Source organism: Saccostrea echinata, unplaced genomic scaffold (assembly GCF_033153115.1).
Source record: "Saccostrea echinata isolate AGI-Se365-2 ecotype Australia unplaced genomic scaffold, CSIRO_AGI_Sech_v1 ptg000022l, whole genome shotgun sequence".
NCBI lineage: Eukaryota > Metazoa > Mollusca > Bivalvia > Ostreida > Ostreidae > Saccostrea > Saccostrea echinata.
In genome coordinates, this window is record NW_026889771.1 from 4,190,483 (window position 1) to 4,210,913 (window position 20,431).

Below are 20,431 nucleotides of genomic sequence, written 5' to 3' on the forward strand. Positions count from 1 at the left end.
AAGCTAAGCTGGTTCACACATAGACTCCCTATAAGTATTCCTGTTCTTTTAAACAAACATCAGACAATTTACAACCCAAAGAGAACCACAGAAGTTTCCATTGATTTAATGTAGTAAAATTTCAACATTTATTTTTTTCTGATAAGATTTCAAACTTTAAAAAGAATATAAAATAGAAAAAAAATATTGGGAAGGTATATTTAAATGCTGAACAACAATTTCATGGTAAAAACATATAGTCTCGGATTTCATGATTATAAGCACATTTGTATGTGGGTAATGTTAAAACACATCAAATAACATTTTGTTAATATTGTTTTCCAGCTACCACACAAAATCCTACATCCAATATAAATTAATTATTTCATAAAATAATATTTGCACCAATTGTTCATATTCATGTCTAGATTACTGCAAAGCAGTAAACTGATGAATTAAAATTGTGACAAAGTTATGAAAATGTTGAAAATTGATTGTAAGAAATCTGAAACAAGGTTACGCCTCCTCCGTACCCACCTCTTCTTCCGGTAGAGGTAAGGTTTGCACCACGTGACCGGAAAACGCTCTCTGTAACAGCGGATCATAAGACTCGCTCTCTTCCTCTTCCTTTCGAACATCCTCGTAATCTTCCTCTTCGATACTATCTTGAGGTGAGAGTCTCCGAATGGAACTGGTGCTGCTGTCACTTCCTAAACTTAAACTTCGTTTGTCTGGCGCCAACCTATCCCGGCGTCTCTCCTCAAAATATTTGACATCTGAGTGTTTTCTGTGAAGTCTGTGTTTTGGTATATGTATTCTTGGTTGACTTGCAGAGCGTGGCCTATTTTCCAACGCAGGGTCAAACCTTAAAAATTCCTGGAACACTCTGTTGGATTTTTCATCTATAGAATAGTCACGAGTAGCATACTGCTTTTCTTTTTGGTCCTTATTTGACTTGAACAATCGAGAAAAAACGGAGAACTTGCTGGAAGGTGAAGCAACTTTCAGACTTTCAACAGACTGTTGATCTGACTTTGAATCGCTCTCTGGTTCATTAATGCTTTCATACACTTGAACCATTTGTCGTTCTCGACGATATTCTCGTCTTTTTCGAGAGGCAGTTTTGCCTGTGCGTCTATCAAAATAGGCGCGTTCACCGGAAGATCCGCTCTCCGGAAGGGAGTGCGCATGAACAAATAGTTTCTCAGTTAGTGGCTCTAATTCTACTATTTCTTCCTCAATTTCTCCAGTACTGTGATTTCTTTTGAATAAATGTGAAGGATTTGGAGTTTCTAATGACTTGTACCCACTGTCGGCTTTCATCTGGATCAGTTTATGGTTTTGGCTCTCTGTTGTACTGTCTGTATTATCGGTTGTCGACTCAAAAGAAGTCGTTGTCACTTCCGGACGACTGGTGTCCGAGCGGTCCCCGTCGGTGTCAACAGTTGTAATGCTATCAAAACTATTTTCCGCATTCGGAGAGCAGTGCACCGAACGCTGCTCGCTTCGTCGTTCAAGGATATTTTTATATGTCCTACGTCTAATTTCTGACTCGGGATTTAAGGTAATCGAGATTGATTCTTTTGATGGAACCGTTCCAACTGAACTAGACCTTCTACCTTTTGCTTGTTCATCAGAACTTGCTCGAGGATCAAATACGTTCTGGACATCGGCATCAGGTGACTGATCTGGTGACGTCATATCCTCCATTCGTATTGTGTCACTACATTCCTCTTCTTCCTCGAAAGTGGTTCTTAGATGCCATAGTTCGCGGTATTTTTGTGTACCGTTTATTGTTTCATTATCATCACTGTCATCAATTCTTAATGTATCCATCTCAAACTCTTCAAAGAATTCCAAACTATCTAAGTTTTCGTCATTTAGCTGTTCAATACTTCCTGTATCGTTATACCTTACCTTGCTACTGCTTGATGATCCTAATTCTGAAATGGCATCGAAATCTGTGTTAAAAAAGGGACCTTTGAACTCCGTTATCTGAAGAACATCGTAGTCACCGATGTCGTGGTAACTCTTACACCTTCTTTCTTCTTGTTTATATTCGTAGTCATCTGATGCGATGTCCAAACTTTGTGAATACAACTTAAATCGCCACTGTTTCTTCTCGCTAACCATTGGTTTGAACTTCGGCAAGCTTTGGACTGATTTGTTCTCCTGAGCATTGTGATGTATTTCTACAGCGACCTCGGTTTTGAGGGGGGTACTTGAGGGGGAGGGAGATTCAGTTCCGGTGTAAAGGGGTGTCACTTGATCTACCTCGCTCACTATGGGTTTTTGTATTTTTTCTAGAACTGTCTGGTCTAGTGGATCCACTCCATTGGAAGCATCCAAGTTCCTTGTTCCGAGCGAATACTGGCGAGGAACCTTCCCAATTCTGGATCTTTTAAGATGATGAAAATCTCCATCGGTGTATCTGTCCACAAAAAACAAACCATTCCTTAAATTAGAATACTAAAAGTAGTCCGAACATGATGTATACAGAAACGTTTTAAGTTTTACCCCCAACAAATTCAAACCAAGTATAAGTATGGTTTGTAATTCTGATGTAAAACATTTATTCCCTCAAAAATATTAAATGTATTTTCAAATAGCTCTTAAATTACTCTGTTTTTAAATTGAAAGAAAGATGAAAATATTAGCAAAAAATGTGTGATATTATTTTAAATTCAAGTACGTGTTAGAAATATTATATATACATAAACGTCACACTCACTATATAAACGTACTCATTAAACAATTACCAAAATTGGTGTCGCTTAGTATTATTTTTCTTTTTACTGATATATACTTACAGATTCTGTAGATGAACATTTTATTGATTAGTTACAGTCGCAAAATTGTTCTTTTCAAATTACTGAAAAATAACTTTCAAACTTGTTTTTAATTGATAATCGGGATGACTTGCCTTTACCAAAAATTGCCAGGTTTTATATGTTGTATAATCCTGGTTTAATCGTGATTGACTTGTACGTTGAAATAGTGAAGTGGTTGGGAAGAAATAAATAGAAGGTGGAAACATGGAGGTAAAGGTGATCAAACTGCTGAGTTTATTCTCTCCACAAAGTTAAATATATATACAATAAGTAGATAAAGTTAGTATTTAACGTAAAAAGTGAAGTTTTACAAAACATGCTATGTAAGCTTAATTGATGCAATCACATTATTTGTGGTGTTAAATAAGACAGCTGTTGAAAAGACGTAAGATTAGAGATATTTTGAAAAGTGGTAAATATATTTTTGACTTCAAACATCATATCATTTACTTAATTTGCAGTTAATTTCTAAAGAATGCAAAAAAGATTTCTAGTGTTTGTCCATTAATTTTTACATGTATGATGTATATTAATGGTGCTTGTTCTTTTTGTGTGGCAGGTACTTTTTCTATGCCTTCTCTTACACTTTAAGGCTTTCTGTAATACTTTACTTAATTCTCAGAATAATTCATTGCAAACACTTTATGTAAGAATTAAAGTACACTTAATTCTCAGAAGTAAAGCTTAATGTGGCTGCTGAGCAAATTATTTTATCTGGTCCATATTTTTTAAGCCACCAAGAGAATGTCAGGTGTTTTTTGCTTTGACTAGACCTTGATTCGTGGTCATATAAGTAAATTACTCGTCAAGCCGTAGTTGCGATTAGGAACATTAGATCGCTGCGAGCGCAGAGGAATACGTACGGAGGGATAAACTTTACTAAGGAACTGACAGAAAACCGAAATTCTGGAATGTGACCATCCTCTGTGATTTATTTGTCGATCAGCAAAACTGAAAGTGTTAGTGATAGTTCACAGGATTCATATGTGCAAAATCATTGTGTTTATTAACAGTACATGTACATTACGACATTCCATGCCATATCATGCAGAACGTTGGAAATTTGTTTGGCTCTGAACATTTTTCAAAATTAAAATTACAGTTATCTCCCTTTCTAAGATGTCGGTGAACATACATACAATATAGAATAGATACAACAGAATTTAGTAAGTGCCCCTATTCTTCTATTGCCCGGATGTCGGAAAGGGGAGGTAATGATTAGTTGTGCAGAATGGGATCATGGGAAGGGACTGTCACCGAGCAGTTTGATCAAACCTTCTTCCTTTGCGCAGGTGCTGACTGGGTGGAAGATCTTCCAGCTGGAAGGATACTCGCCTGGATGCTTTGTCGTTTGGTTCCTCTTGAGTTGAAGTTTGTTCTTCTTTGGAGTATTCCAAATGACCCAGATCATTCTTATAGTCCTCTGTAAAATTTAAATAATTTGCTGGTCAAATATTTAGATTTAAAAAAAAAAACATTTTGCATTCAGGAAACCGAGAGTTTGATGTCCAAGTGTTTTGGGCGTATGACTTAAAGCAATTGTCAATGATCAAACCTCGCAATTGCAAAATCTAAGGAAGTTTACTGTTATACCGGTATACGATCACCAACCTAGTATCTAATCTTTAGAAATGGAATCCTGTAGCTTATTTAGTCTATATACTGATGTCAAGTAAATATGTTGAGAGGATCATCAAATATTTCTAACCTTTTTCAAAGTCCGTTTTCAGTTTCGTTGTTTCTGATGCCTCGTAAAAAAGCTGATCTGATTCTCTACTGAAAAAATTACAAAGAAAGATAACTAATTCTAACAACAAATGATACTGTTGCTATCATGGTAACATCTTTATATATTGTCCTTAATTAATTTGTTTTCCACAGAATTCTTTAGGAAAATAAATATGAATATGTAGTATACTAATTAACAAAGCTTGATGAAGCCACTCTTAAAACATGGGGTATATCAAAACATTCCCGTTCGTCTGTTTAAGTTTTTCAAATTGCCAGATTTATTTGTTTGATTGCAAAAGGTTTTCTCAGCATGTTGTGTTTTGGTTTGAAAGCATTGTACTTCGGGAATTAGTTTTCCTTTCAATCTTGCTTTGTCATGAACTTGGGTCAATGGCGTTTATATATCTCATAGATCAAGGTCAATGTCGCAACTGATAAAAATACACAATACAGTAACTTTCTACTTAACTGAGTGCCGGGGACGGGCGATTTTGCTTTGTTATAAACGTAATCCGTCCTATCCGTCCAGTTCACATTTATATTTTAAAGCCGAGGGGAATGAAAATCATCGATTCATTATAATCATGTTCGCTACAAGCGTGTTTTACTGTATTTTGTATTGAAGTGATATGTCACAACCTTCAAGAATATACATGAACATATGTACATCAAAGATCAAATTCTTTCTACAGCCATTCCAAAAAATTATGCGGCATAAACAGGTTTCAGTAAAGTCATAGATGAAAACAGTTTTGTACAATAGTTTTTCCTGTAACGATCAGTTTCGCGGCATTGATTAATGTCATATCCACAGAATATCAATAGCATTGTTGATTTTTCAAATCATCTCACAAGCCACAACAAAGACATAATACTAGTACTTCATGGAATTATAGTCACAAATAAGATTGACATAATGCTAGTACTTCACGGAATTATAGCCACATATTAGAATGACATAATGCTAGTGCTTCACGGAATTATAGCCACAAATAAGAATGAAGTAATGCTAGTACTTCACGGAATTACAGTTACTCTCACAGTTTGTCATGACCATAAAGCAGGGTCAAAGGCCAAGGTCAATGTTGCTGTCTTTATCTCTCCATGCATTTTTTCTATGTCAGAAAAGAGAATAACTATTCAATTAATTTTATTTATTAATTTCATCATCATTATGCTTTGTAAATGTTTTATTAAGGTTTTCATTATGTTTCTGGTTTAAATTAAGGACAATATCTTTAAAACAAAGTCGATATATATCCATTCCATGATGCTTTCAGGCTTAAATAAATTCTCAGAAGATCGACAAAAGGTCATGTAATCAGGGTATATGGTTTAATTCCGTCCAAAGTCAGGGGTCTTAAACCAGCTTACTGCATACTGATAGCACTAACATTAAAATCTCTGGAGACAGCATTAAAGATTACACAATATTGAAAAGTATGTCTCGAAACGCTCAAGGACACACACACACACACATAAAATTAAAAAAAAATCTAATACGTAATTCATAAATTTATAAAATCGGTTGTCGAGGTTTACGAAATAGCTCAGTCTTAATTTGATTGATTTTTTTCTTCGAATTTTATTGACAGATATTTACTTTTGAAAGAGAGTCACGATGACAGGTGGGGATTGCCTTTCATATTTTTAATATTAAACAAACAAGAACTGCGTTTTGATCCATACAAATGTTATATGAATGTAGGCTTCGATACAAAGTTTATCTATATTACATGTAATTTATATGTTTTCAGTATGCCAAGATTTATTTCAGAATGCCAAAATTATATATTATATAAAATAGTTATTAACTTTTTATTGAGGTCTGATGATCGGGGACTGGACAGGATGCCCTCCACGGATCCGAGGCTTGGGTCTGAAAACAAGTCAGAATGAGCGTTTTCGTATTTCGAGGTTGGTGACGTCACGCTCCTTTCTGCATCAGTAATATGTATGGAATCCCTTATGTTCAATCTAAAACACACAGAAGACATAAGAACCTATTAAATTTCAAATGTAGAACATTCATTGCGCATATCTGGCTTGAGACATTTTTGGTTAATGATCAGCTTTGCATCGATTTGAAAACATATTGATGTAATCGTGGTCTCAAAAGACCTCTAATTATTTTACAAGATTTACAATCGTAACCTTGTTCATTGATGCCCCCCATTCTCAGATGAAAATGAAGATAAAGTAATGAGAATGCATTCATATACATGAACCCTGTTCATAGTTCGCTTCAAAAATATGTATGTGGCCTTATGCTTAATTTACCTCCATCTTGATTTTGATTTTTCCGAGCAGCATTTACAGCAGAAGAGAACTGCCACCACAATCACCACACCACCTACCACTCCCGCCACCAGAATACTTAGAGTAACATAAGGTGGTGCTGCTTGACCGGATCCGGAATTAAAACTCTAAAATTGATGTAATCACGTGACGGTCGTATACCATGAAAACGATTCGAACATTTTTAACTCAACACTAAACTTCATCTTTTCCAGATCTCAAAATATTGGGCTATCTTTTACATTTTGCATTTTACACAGACTAATCTATCGTGATAATATTCATTTTCTACTCAACGAACTTTAAAATATGCATTGGCTTCTGTTTTTTATGCAAGTTTTAAATCATTTATTTATTCTTAGTTGGTCTTTTAATGATCTAAAGCACCAGCTGCATATGATTTTAAATGAATAATTATATGTCCCAACAACCGCTCCTCTTACATACACAGTCAAATATATTCATCTGCTACAAGATTTAAACATATTCATCAAACATATCATCTTATTTCAAAGTATGCTTCTATCTATAGGATTTATACTTGCTATTGAACCTACAGCATCTGAAATCTCTTTTCCCTGGGGCATATCTGCAACTCCTGTAAAAGAGAAAGCTACTACATCAAAATGTCCAATTTTTGTTATAAAGCTTCGGTAAATCACATGACTTTCTCACCATTTAACCTGAAATTATATATATATACATATCACTACGTTTTGAACCTGTACATGATGATTAAGAACATGTTATCAACAACGCAAACAGAGTTTTTTTTATTTCCGAGAATTCCGTCTCAGGAGTTTGAAAAAATCAATTAAAAATTCCATTTTGATAGGAAATTTTGTGTAATATACATGTATATTACCAGTGTGATTGAAGTGTCAAAAGCTTTGTTTACCATAGGTTGCTAGTGTTTATCATATTCAACGTTTCCACATCAATTGTATCTGTGTACCACTTCGTGGAAAAATGAAGGATATTGGATTTATGGCGGTATATTACTTGACGCTATTTACTCATCTCTCCATACTATGCATGGAAAATAATAATTAGCTTGAAAAACTATTGACTTTATCATTCCACTTTTGCAGTCTTGCAAAATGAGAGGCCAGGAGGCATAATTGCAAGAGTGGGTGGAAGATTCACGTAAAGGGCAAATCATAATTCATTGCTTCTTAATGATGACTAACAAGTCTATCAAAATAAATAAAAAGGTGTGAAATCTTTTGAGGATCACACAAAGGCCATTTGGGTATCTCTATCCTTCTATGGACAGACTTGAAACAGGAGACGCTTTGAGAGGGGAAGCCAAATTGTTTATTTTTATTTTATTCATTTATTTTTGACAGAACTGCACAACTCGTAGAGTAGTTTATTACAGATTCCCTATTAATCAAACAAACAACAGATATTATTTTGCTTGTTTAATGTGGCGCTTCTGGCCGCGGTGATCAATTTGCTGGGGCTACCACAGGGCTGCCCCACAATCAACAATCAATACAACAAATGTGACGACCCAAATCGGGCGGATCATGCACTGGGTAGGTCACAAGTGCATGAACGTCACCAATTCAATTATAAATCAAGTTCAATCAATAAATCAATAATCAATCAAGTTCAATCAATCAATCATCATTCAATCAATCAATTCAATATCAATCAAGTCAACTGCTTGTCAATTACAAGCCAATGCACAAATTCAAATCCTGAATTTCAATTTACATGTGCAATAGGATAAACAATGGAATGAGCGTAAGAATATGTGTTGCACTCCTCCAGTTACGTTGAGGTGCGACGGAATACGCAAACACACAGAATTAACACCGCGACATCGGTTGAAGTGGACGCTGTATCAAGCAGGCAGTCATCACGGAATACGTAAACACACAGAATTCACCACCTTGACATAGGCTGATGTGGACGCTGGACCAATCAGGCTGTATTTACGGAATGAGCAAACACACAAAATTCACCATCGGCACATAGGCTGATGTAGGTGCTGGACCAAGCAAGCCGTCCCTACGTACATATAATATCCGAACACACATAATCCACCACCGCGACTTAGGCTGTTGTGGAAGCTGGGCGAAGCAGGCAGTCTTCAGCTACAATGACATAACAAAAAGCAGCAGTATTTGTTCTAAAAACAAGAGGAGGGTGGGTGGGTAAAATTTAAAACATTGCCACAATTTAACTCCCAAAAATTTTCCATGACCTTACCGTTTAATCGATTCTTCTAGAAAGGAGGTAGAAAAGAACTTATTATTAGACTATATACAAATGGACCTAAATTATCCGGAATGATAGCTTGTGACTAAGGGTGAAAATTTATATTTATCCGAATGTACGTAACTTATCCGGAATAGATAAATATTACTAGGGTTACTGAAATAAACTCACTTATCCGAGACCAGGCTCGTATAAGTGGTATTATTACAGATTCCCTATTAATCAAACAAACAACAGATATTATTTTGCTTGTTTAATGTGGCGCTTCTGGCCGCGGTGATCAATTTGCTGGGGCTACCACAGGGCTGCCCCACAATCAACAATCAATACAACAAATGTGACGACCCAAATCGGGCGGATCATGCACTGGGTAGGTCACAAGTGCATGAACGTCACCAATTCAATTATAAATCAAGTTCAATCAATAAATCAATAATCAATCAAGTTCAATCAATCAATCATCATTCAATCAATCAATTCAATATCAATCAAGTCAACTGCTTGTCAATTACAAGCCAATGCACAAATTCAAATCCTGAATTTCAATTTACATGTGCAATAGGATAAACAATGGAATGAGCGTAAGAATATGTGTTGCACTCCTCCAGTTGCGTTGAGGTGCGACGGAATACGCCACTTGCAAGGGCCATGAATACTCGTGTCTACCACGAGTAAGAATGGAACTGCAACCGCCACCAATGGGGGTGCCAAGAACCATGGTGACGGCGGCAGTACCTCAACGCAAATGGTCACCGTCGACCAGGGCCTGCTCATTCACCAATACAACTTATAAAACAAGTGACTTATTAGTCAATTACTATTCAATGCATTAAAACAAAATATGAATTTAAATCGTCAACGGTCATTGACCTATTCCGTTATATGTGTTGAAATGCAATTATGGACTTGTGAGAATAAAATAACTCCCCGTTTAATCTAAAATTGTGGATCCATACCTGCACTCTATTCCCTGTCCCGTTGGTTTATTTTATCGTATTACTTACCTACTAGGTTGTTACTCCTGTTACGCATTTTTATGGCTTTTTTAAAAATTTAAACTATCTTTGCAAGTATTGGTTATAGTTGTACTAAAAAGTGTGGAGTGTGTCAGACCCAAATTGAACAAAAACGAGATATTTACGTCATCTCTCAACTTAGAATACTTTTAAAAAAATATTTGTGTACTTAACCCCCCCCCTTCTCATTTCCCCAGCTGCATAAATCATATTTCCTCTTCACAATTTATCAAACAACTATAATCTATAGTAAAATTAAAAAATAAATAAATAAATCATTAAAATGAAAGAAAGTAAAAATATGTGAGCCTTGTAACAACTACTTAATGGATGCCTAAATATGTACATTTTATAGCCAGCGTTTCAAAGCTAAAATAACCCCCCTGCATGTTGGTGGCAAATGTGCTTTAGCCGTTGCTCCCCAATTGTAGTGAATGAAATTTAAATTTTGTATTCTACAAATAATAAAACATATGGGCATGATATGCCGTATCCAATACTGACTAAACCTGCTCGAAGTTTCCCTGAAAAAAGGATAAACACCTTTTATGACTGGTCATGGAAGTACTTGCAACTACATTCGAATCGTTAAACTGTTTTAATTAAAAATAACTGCCAAGGCTTATTAATTTAATCATCACCTATTAAGTGTTTTAAAGTACGACTAATTTTAGTTTTATATAACCTCATGCCATAAGGGTAGTTTAACCATTTTCAAACAAAAGGAAGAATACTTATATCGCTATTACTTAACGTAATGAAACTCTTTTGCGTTGAAGGTAGGAAACGTTGATTAATAGCTGAGGACAATGTGCTATAGCTATTGACTACACTATGAGATCGATCACTGCAGATTTTTAAGGGACATATAATATAAGAAAGAAGCCCTGGTGAAATACCTAGCTAAATGTTCGTTGCACCACGCTATGAAATTAAAATGCTAGCTCTCTTGTGTTAATTTTTTGTGGATATTTCCCGCTAAGTAGACTATTCTAATAATAAGTTTAATCATTTTCTTTCTGATAAACGTTATTTTGGAAGTCTAAATATTCCGAATACTTTGACTTGCTTTCTGAAGTGCAACCATCGGCATTACATTGTACCTTCGGCATACTTATTGTTCGTATCATTCCATTGTCACTAGCGTAAACAATATATGTAAACAACATGTTATGCCCCGAAAATGAATGGAGATTTATAAGTTTCTTGACTTTATTGCAAAACAGCCGCAGTAAGTTATACAATTCGAGGTAATTGCGATACTAAGTGTTCTGAGTATTCAAAAAATATCTGTAAGGGAGTAGTTTTATCTCTGGGAAATTTAAGGTATAATCGTGGACCATTGTGTATTACACACAATTATACATGTATTTGGTAAAAATTAAACAGAATGATAAAATTAGTTTCAAGGCTTAAATCCACATTAGACACTGACATAGGTGTGCAATAAAATAGATAAACACAATAAAATATCCGAGAAAACAAATTCTTGAATACGTTGCAACTCTTTGTCCATGGGTATGTGCGGTGGAAAAAAACTGGTATACTTTATAAGGCATACTTCTGGACATATCTTGGATATCCCTTACCAGATTAGCTTAAAATTGAATGTCAGTGTACCTTAAATAAATGGATCAATATTGTTTTGACAACACATTATTAACTCCTTGGTTTTGACTTTTCTTATGTACTAGTTGATTCAATATCGCAATTTCATATCAACCTATTAAATCTTTAAATAATAATAATAATTGATTCATATATAATTTAACTGATTATTTGACAAGCTTTGTTTCCCCGTCTCGTCGAACACATTAGCAGACTATCCATTCAAAGATAGCCTGATAAGCAACATACGGAGCAAGTACTGGGTGCTGCTTATCCTAGTGAGACTCCTGACCAATCACTTTTATTAATCTGCCTATCACAGTGCTCTAATAGCTTAACTAAATATCAGAACTAGTCCATCCGCCGGAGACGAGGAACCAATTTGATTTTGACCATCTTTTTTAAAAAAATTACCAGTTTATTTGAAATATGCCCCCCCCCCTTCACACAAAGACTCGCTTAACCAAATTATACTTTTCCATAGAATGTAATCTAATAGCTGCGATTAATTGAAGCTGGATTAGGATCTATATCATTTGCCAATTCCACTTTTATATCTAGTATTAGCACAACTGCAACATTTCCTACTTGTTTCTTTTTTGCAAGTCTTTAATTACTATTCTAATGAATTACTGGGGAAGTGATAAGGTCATGCTTTGATGGAAAGGAATGTTGTGCCCATTGCAGCTGTTAACTCACTGATAAAGCTGTCTTAAAAAAATAAAATTAAAAATGTTGACCTGTTTTTGGTAATGTACCTGAAAATAAATAATCATGGTAACATACATCTGTAATCACTATCAATTACTTAAGGTTTTTTATGTACTTACTGCCTTTTGTACCAAAATAATTTGCTCCTTGCTTGTGCCTGAACCCTGCAAATTTGCCTACCTATTCTAATGCATATGAAGAATACTTTTCCACAGCTTTGCTGCAGTTTGACTGCTCACTGTGAGACAAATGCTTGCAAAATTAATAAGAAATGTTTTCATCCTATTTCAATAAACTGTGATTTTGCTTTCATTAGTTGGATTTTTATGCAGAAATTGACCATGTGGACCAAATGAGCTCCCATATGTTGTGTAAGATAATATACAAGTTAACTCCCATCCCATTATGTAATAGGAAAAGCAGTTCATACAATATCATCCATAAAACCTTACACCTTTTTGTTTTCTTAAAAAAAAAAAGAAAAAAAGAAAAAAAAAAAAAAGAGGAAAAGATAACAAACAGTACTGTTCCAAACCTTTTCAAAAGACCAACAAACAAATGAAATGATACAAGTCTGCAAATAGAGCATAACACTTACACAATTTAATAAACCTCCTCTCAGTACACACAGTACTTTGATTACTTGGAAAGTGAAAGTGCACAAATTCTCGTGAATGCTTTCTCCGATTTAACGACGATTACATTTTGTAAAATGCGAATCAATATACCTCCTTCGAGCACGATAAATCTATGTAGAAAACAAACTAAAATCCTTTTAGTAAGCCCAGCTTCTGAGAATATTCCGTGTTTTATGAAATTATCCCCCCCCCCCCCCCGTTATAGCTATGATGGACTCGAAGTTTAACATTTCGCTCCTAAAAATAATAACTCAAGTTAAACAATCATTTGACCCCCAAACTGATCTTAATATATTCCTGTTACCTGTAAAGTCTCACAAATTACAACATCGCGTAAAATCAATTCAATTTACGAAAAAGTCCAATCAGGCCAAATCCAAAGTCAAACTTCGCCATCGATACGTCTAATTTGCTTTGAAACTACAAACCTCAATAGTTATACTAAAAATCAAACTTATTTGATTTAAAAAATTTAAAACATTGCCACAATTTAACTCCCAAAAATTTTCCATGACCTTACCGTTTAATCGATTCTTCTAGAAAGGAGGTAGAAAAGAACTTATTATTAGACTATATACAAATGGACCTAAATTATCCGGAATGATAGCTTGTGACTAAGGGTGAAAATTTATATTTATCCGAATGTACGTAACTTATCCGGAATAGATAAATATTACTAGGGTTACTGAAATAAACTCACTTATCCGAGACCAGGCTCGTATAAGTGGTATTGTCTAAAAACAGAACATGCTTAGGAGTAAGGTATCATTACACTATCTGCAAGGATCAGGTTTAGGAGTAAGGAAACATTACCCTCTCTGGTGAGGACCAGGCTTAGGACAAAGGAAACATACCCTCTCTGGTGAGGACCAGGCTTAGGAGTAAGGAAACATTACCCTCTCTGGTGAGGACCAGGCTTAAGACAAAGGAAACGTTACCCTCTCTGATGAGAACCAGGCTTAAGACAAAGGAAACGTACCCTCTCTGGTGAGGACCAGGCTTGGGACAAAGGAAACATACCCCCTTTGGTGAGGACCAGGCTTAGGAGTAAGGAAACATTACCCTCTCTGGTGAGGACCAGGCTTAGGACAAAGGAAACATACCCTCTCTGGTGAGGACCAGGCTTAGGAGTAAGGAAACATTACCCTCTCTGGTGAGGACCAGGCTTAAGACAAAGGAAACGTTACCCTCTCTGATGAGAACCAGGCTTAAGACAAAGGAAACGTACCCTCTCTGGTGAGGACCAGGCTTGGGACAAAGGAAACATACCCCCGTTGGTGAGGACCAGGCTTAGGAGTAAGGAAACATTACCCTCTCTGGTGAGGACCAGGCTTAGGACAAAGGAAACATACCCTCTCTGGTGAGGACCAGGCTTAGGAGTAAGGAAACATTACCGTCTCTGGTGAGGACCAGGCTTAAGACAAAGGAAACGTTACCCTCTCTGGTGAGAACCAGGCTTAAGACAAAGGAAACATACCCTCTCTGGTGAGGACCAGGCTTAGGACAAAGAAAACATTACCCTCTCTGGTGAGGACCAGGCTTAAGACAAAGGAAACGTTATCCTCTCTGGTGAGGACCAGGGTAAGGAGTAAGGAAACATTACCTTCTCTGGTGAGGACCAGGCTAATGAGTATGAAAATATAATTACCCTCTCTGATAGGGATCAACTTCAGGAGTAAGGAAACACCAACCTTTCTGGTATTGACCAGACTTAGAAGTAAGGAAATACCAGGTATTACCCTTCCTGGTAGGGATCAGTTACCGGCGTAAGGAAACGTTGCTCTCTCTGGTAAAGACCGGGCTTAGGAGTAAAAAAAAACCTACGTGAATGACCATGCAGGTGAATGACCTCTTGAATGACCAAGTTTAAATTAAGAACTAAGGACATTACAATCTACGTGAATAAGACTAAATTAGAAGGATTGGAAGATCAGACTTCGGAGTAACATCTTTACTCTCTCGAAGCGAGGTTAACGAAAGGACCAGACTTCGGAGTAACATCTTTACCCTCTCGGAGAGATCTAGAGGTTAAAGGACGGACCAATATCTTTACCCTCTTTAAGCAAGGTTTACGGAAGGACCAGACTTCGGGGTAGTATCTTTACCCTCTTCAAGCAAGGTTGACGGAAGGACCAGACTTTGGGGTAGTATCTTTACCCTCTTTAAGCATGGTTGACGGAAGGACCAGACTTTGGGGTAGTATCTTTACCCTCTTCAAGCGAGGTTGACGGAAGGACCACATTTCGGAATACGTGCATAAATTACTAACACCCTTTCTGTTTAATAAAGATTGAAAAATTAAGAAACATAATCCTTTCCGAACTAGATAGAAAGAGGGACGAACAAGATAGAAAGAGGGACGAACTAGATAGAAAGAGGAACTAGATAGAAACAACCCTCTAAAGGAGTTTTACGGATTAGGTGTAATTACACTCCCAAGGCCAAAGATTTAGCTTAATTAAAGAAAACTTAGTCTTAATCTCACGGGTAAATTGTATATTCTGCTCTTTACAACTTGGGCACTTAATTGTAGTCCCAACCAATAGTCACAAGGCAATAGTTTGACGGGGAAAACCCGAATGTACAAATTATATTATTTTCTGTTTAGGAAACTCTTTGGTGTACTCTTCAATCATATGTCATATTCTAAATTTTGAATTTACCGGGCGGGAGTAAATACAAAATTTAGAACATGACAAGTTGTCATGTGTTAAATTTTGTATTTACTCCCACCCGGTAAATTCAAAATTTAGAACATGACACATATGCGAAGTCAAAAGCTAGAATTGTATCTCTTACTTGGAGGGGAAGAATGATTGTATACAAGAAAGGTAATTTTTTAACAATGTAGACGTCTTGACACACTATAGAATTGTTGACGTAGTTGATGGTAGTATAATTCGTGGAAATGAATCTCTATAAACCTCTCACGTGCAAACAGATCTTCTGTGCTTTAGGCATGGCCGTAGGAACCCGGGGGGGGGGGGCACGGGGGGGCCGTGCCCCCCCCCCCAATAATTTTGCCGATATATACATTGCTGTAGAGAACATTGCTACTATATGCTTGTGCCCCCTCAATAAAAACGTCTGATGACTTTTTTTTTTTGCTTGTCAAGGAATTTTTGGTTGATAGTGCCCCCTCAACTGAAAATATATGGCTGTGCCCCCCAAACTGAAATTGCTTCCTACGGGCCTGTTTGACATTGTACAGTCTCTGGTTTATTAAGGAAGGATACAGAGTAAAATTAGATACAGTCCAATCAAATAACGGCAATAAAAATCAGTCAGATATATACATGTTACAAAATACTGTTACATTCATCATTAATGGTATTATCTTAACATAACAGATGCCGATATAATAGCTATCAACACACGATATAATAGCTATCAATACACACGAAAAACTAAATTATTGTTATAAAACAAGAGGCCCATTGGCCACAAGGCTTTTCTGTGCCACCTTTGCCCTGCTGTTCTTTTTTTCCCTTCTTTATTCACATATAAAAAATATTGATCCTATATCGTGACCCCACCCATATACCCATAGGGTCATGATATATCCTTTACTACGTGCCTACACTGTCTGAATACACCCGCCGGGTAAATAATTTTTGTAGATGATCACATCATATATATGACGCTGTGATTTCGAGTAAATCCGGGTTCTAAAAGAATGCTCCATTGTCGTGATTACGCCTCTGATAATCGGATTATCACTTCGCCATCATTTGTCTGCATGATATTATAAACCGACAAAACATCTGAGCACAGCATCCGATTGCTACTTTTGCGAACCTATGTAAGGGAAATGTACGGCAATCGTTCCCACGCAAGTTATTCGACCTTATAAAAGAATCCGGATTTCTTTCTGCTTTCACAATAAAGATGTTATTGAACGCTGTGATTGAGAATGCCAAAGTTATTAACAGATGGTTATTTTGTAAGAGGTGGAGTCCATTTGTATTGAGAAAGAAATTGAGACATATGAGTTAGAAACCTTGAGCCTCCCACGCTCTCGTGACGTCATATTCAGTGTAGGAGGATGTCAGAATCGCATTCCCTGCAGTTATGTTAAGCTTATATTGATTTCAGTTTCTTCAGATGTTTTCCACAGCTTGCCGCCAGAACAATTTTGGTCACCTAATGAGAAGGACTGCCTACACTTGCTAACAGATGATAAGTAGGGCAAAGAAGGACATACAGAAATGTCAGAGGGTGCCTGGCACAAAACCTAACAAGTAAATTTACCGCCGACATATAGGCCTAGCTAGGCCTGAATAGCTGCTTCCTCACTCTGAACGAATACAGCTTTGAGTATAGAATTCAACTGTGTATCTCTTTCAGTAAACCCTTTCACTGAAAGTCAAAATATGAACAAGGCTACTGGGGGAATACGGAAGAAAAATCAAGACTGTTTAAAACTTCAAATTATGGGGATGCATTTGTAGATTGGCGGAGGGGGTTATGTCAAAATATCTTAGCAAGCTAAAATCAGAATAATATTGCAGTAATTCTGTTCTAAAGAAAACAATCTCATCCTATTTCGGGAAAGAGGTAAAACTTTGAGTTCTAACACTTTAACATTACCCCCCCCCCCTCCCCCCATCATCTGACCATACCGCATAAAGCCCCCCCCCCCGTTTTTTGAAATATAATTTTTATACTATTGAAAATGTTCATTGAAAGGCCGACCCCCTTTTGTTGCAGTTTAGTCAAATACGGGTAATGTAATAGTGTATGAATGAAATTTGATACTGAAAGAAGTTGGAACCTAACCCCCCCAACGAAATAGGATTTTTCGAGAGTTTTTTCTTTATTTTTTATTTATTTATTCATTTTTTTGGCTTCTCAAGTTTTTTTTCACGTAGGTTGAATTTTTTTTCTCTGCCCCCCCCCCTCCCCCTCTCATTTAAACGATGCTACGTGCCTGTTATTCCTTATTATTTGCCACGTATTTTTAAAATACATATCTGACTTCAGAAGCTATGGAATCAATAAATATAATTATTTCTGCTGACAAAGAGTATTCATCTCAGACAATGAATGTCGAGAACACTACTTTATAAAAATTAATTTAAACCACTGATTTAATTATGTAACACTAGTTTTTTCAGCAGCGATATTCTTTAACCTTGGATTCATTCTCGACAAAAGATGAGCCATTATTATATATTGAAATAGTCCACAGAAGTTAAGGGAAGGTTGTTAAGAAAAGAAAGGATCAATGACTAGAGCTTACTAATTTTAATATCTTTTTAATATCTTGATGAAAATCATGACGTATCTTATTAACTTTGAGCGTTGAGTCTCCAACTTTTGCTATACGAAGTTAATAACCCTTCTACTAATGTGTTAACATATTGTATCTAGAACTTCTCATAAGCCCGGCCTAAACTAAGAGTCAAGAGTCAAACAAATGGAATTTACAAAAATTACACGGCTAAGATGAACGACTTTGGGTGTTTTTAATGCATCAATAATGACATATAGGTATTTCTATGTAATTCAATATTCTTAGCAGTATGACACAGAAAAAACATCTTTGTATATTGTTTAGATGTAAATTATATTTCCGTTTACTTATCCGCGACCCCCTGACGTTTTGTATTTCCCTTTCCACACAATAACATCGACGTATAAGAAAGCAAAGGGCTCAGTAAGTACTGTAAACTTACACATATTAGCGGTATTCATATTTTAGCGCCATTCGCGGTGACTCTTGTCCGCTAATTAATGCTACAACAATAATAATTATTGTTTGATACTCAAGCACGATTTCTTTCACCAACTTAAGTACAACCTGATTGTTTTCTTTTTAAACCAGACAAACTGATGACGATAATGACATAAATATAATGTGTCATATATCTGATGTTGCCTGTGGGTCGTACGTCATTAGATTGTTCAGTTGTACTCCATTCAATACCAGTGTTATTTCATGTGACGCAAAGCTGTATTCATTTCGTATGATTGAAGCTAAGCCTATGGACTATTTCATAATACTAAGAAAGAGACTTGTATAATGAATACATATAATCCAAGGTTACACTGAAATTTACACAGAATTGTTGTATATATTCCTTAATTTACATCCCTTAGATTTGCCCAATGATATCTAATATCTATGAACACAAAGTACAGACAGAAAGTACAATTATCACCATTCATTATCAACAATAACCACAAAGGTCACTAATAACATTTATTATTTCCAGGAATAATGTCAACCTCACTAGAAATTTTCACCCATTATTTTTTTTTTCGAATGAGATACAGTGTCGGAGTAAAATGATAAAAGAAAATCTCTAGTATTTATGACAAACCTCAGACTGCGTGCAATGGCATGACGACACGACCGTCGGACCAGCCTTGACATAGAGTTAAATCCCCTCACCTCCGTCTTTTGTCATCCAATGGTATTTACCAAAAACACGAGAAAATGCTCTTCCATTGATGAAAATTATTCCAAATCAAAGAGAGGCTTTTTCGTCATCCGTTTTTCAATGTGTTTCTCAGTGGCAGTTCTATGACGGATCGATATAGCCTACGATTCTGTCTGTTTTTCTGGCGACACCCAGCACTGATTGGCTACAGTGACAGAATATCCTTAAATACAAAAAAAATAATACATATGTCAACTCGTAAACTTAATATGTCGTGTGGGAGATTTTCACTTTTACGAGATTCTATTATTTTTCAGTATCGATTTGTAAATTACAATAAGGCCGTTCAGTGGATGAAAATCGATTATTTTTCAAACTGTTTTCCGTACTCCTACACCTAATTCCTAGAACATGCTAACACACATATGTTTCAGGATGAGACACTTTATCCGAAAGCTTTAATCAATTTTACGTTTTCGTATTATTCTTTTCAGACCAGAAAGCTAATAAATATTGGAATTCTTGCAATGAATGTGTGATATTCTATATTGAGACATCTGACTTCAGATGTCCTGAAAATGGTCTAATAACCATAAAAGACTGTTCTTGTGGGGGTAAATACAACGTTAATATCAATGATGTATCATCGTTTGCTTGGTTTACAAATGAACGACAACGCTGATTGCAAAAGACAGCGAGGATTAGAGAGTTCTACGTACAGCACTGGCTGTCTGTAACCCAGTTCTTCTTCATGTACTCTGCGAGTACGGTTCCCCATCGATCGAGTCTTGGCGCTGTGTCTAAACTTTAATTATTGTTTGAATATTTGCTGCTCAAAATCTTACCAGCTTAATGGAAGGCTCTCCCGAACTCCGATTCGAGACTATCTATATTTTATGATGAAATCAATATCATTAGATTTGCTTCACACACTGTTCTCTGTCTTGAAAACGATGGAGAGATTCGGGATAATTAAACATTTCTTCTTTTCTGTAGAATTCACA

At 36.1% G+C, this 20,431-nt stretch overlaps 1 protein-coding gene across 1 annotated transcript; it reads right to left on the reverse strand.

Annotated features, from left to right (window-relative positions):
- Nucleotides 1-193: 193 nt before the first annotated feature.
- LOC133190256 (uncharacterized) lies at nucleotides 194-19,813 on the reverse strand. The gene is made up of 7 exons (XM_061325767.1): nucleotides 19,368-19,813; nucleotides 7,397-7,437; nucleotides 6,822-6,967; nucleotides 6,357-6,518; nucleotides 4,519-4,586; nucleotides 4,086-4,233; nucleotides 194-2,410 (listed from the first exon to the last, which is right to left on the reverse strand). The coding sequence occupies exons 2-7, from the start codon at nucleotides 7,424-7,426 to the stop codon at nucleotides 496-498; spliced, it is 2,469 nt and encodes an 822-aa protein (XP_061181751.1). The 5' UTR covers nucleotides 7,427-7,437; nucleotides 19,368-19,813; the 3' UTR covers nucleotides 194-495.
- Between the last annotated feature and the right edge of the window lie 618 nt (nucleotides 19,814-20,431).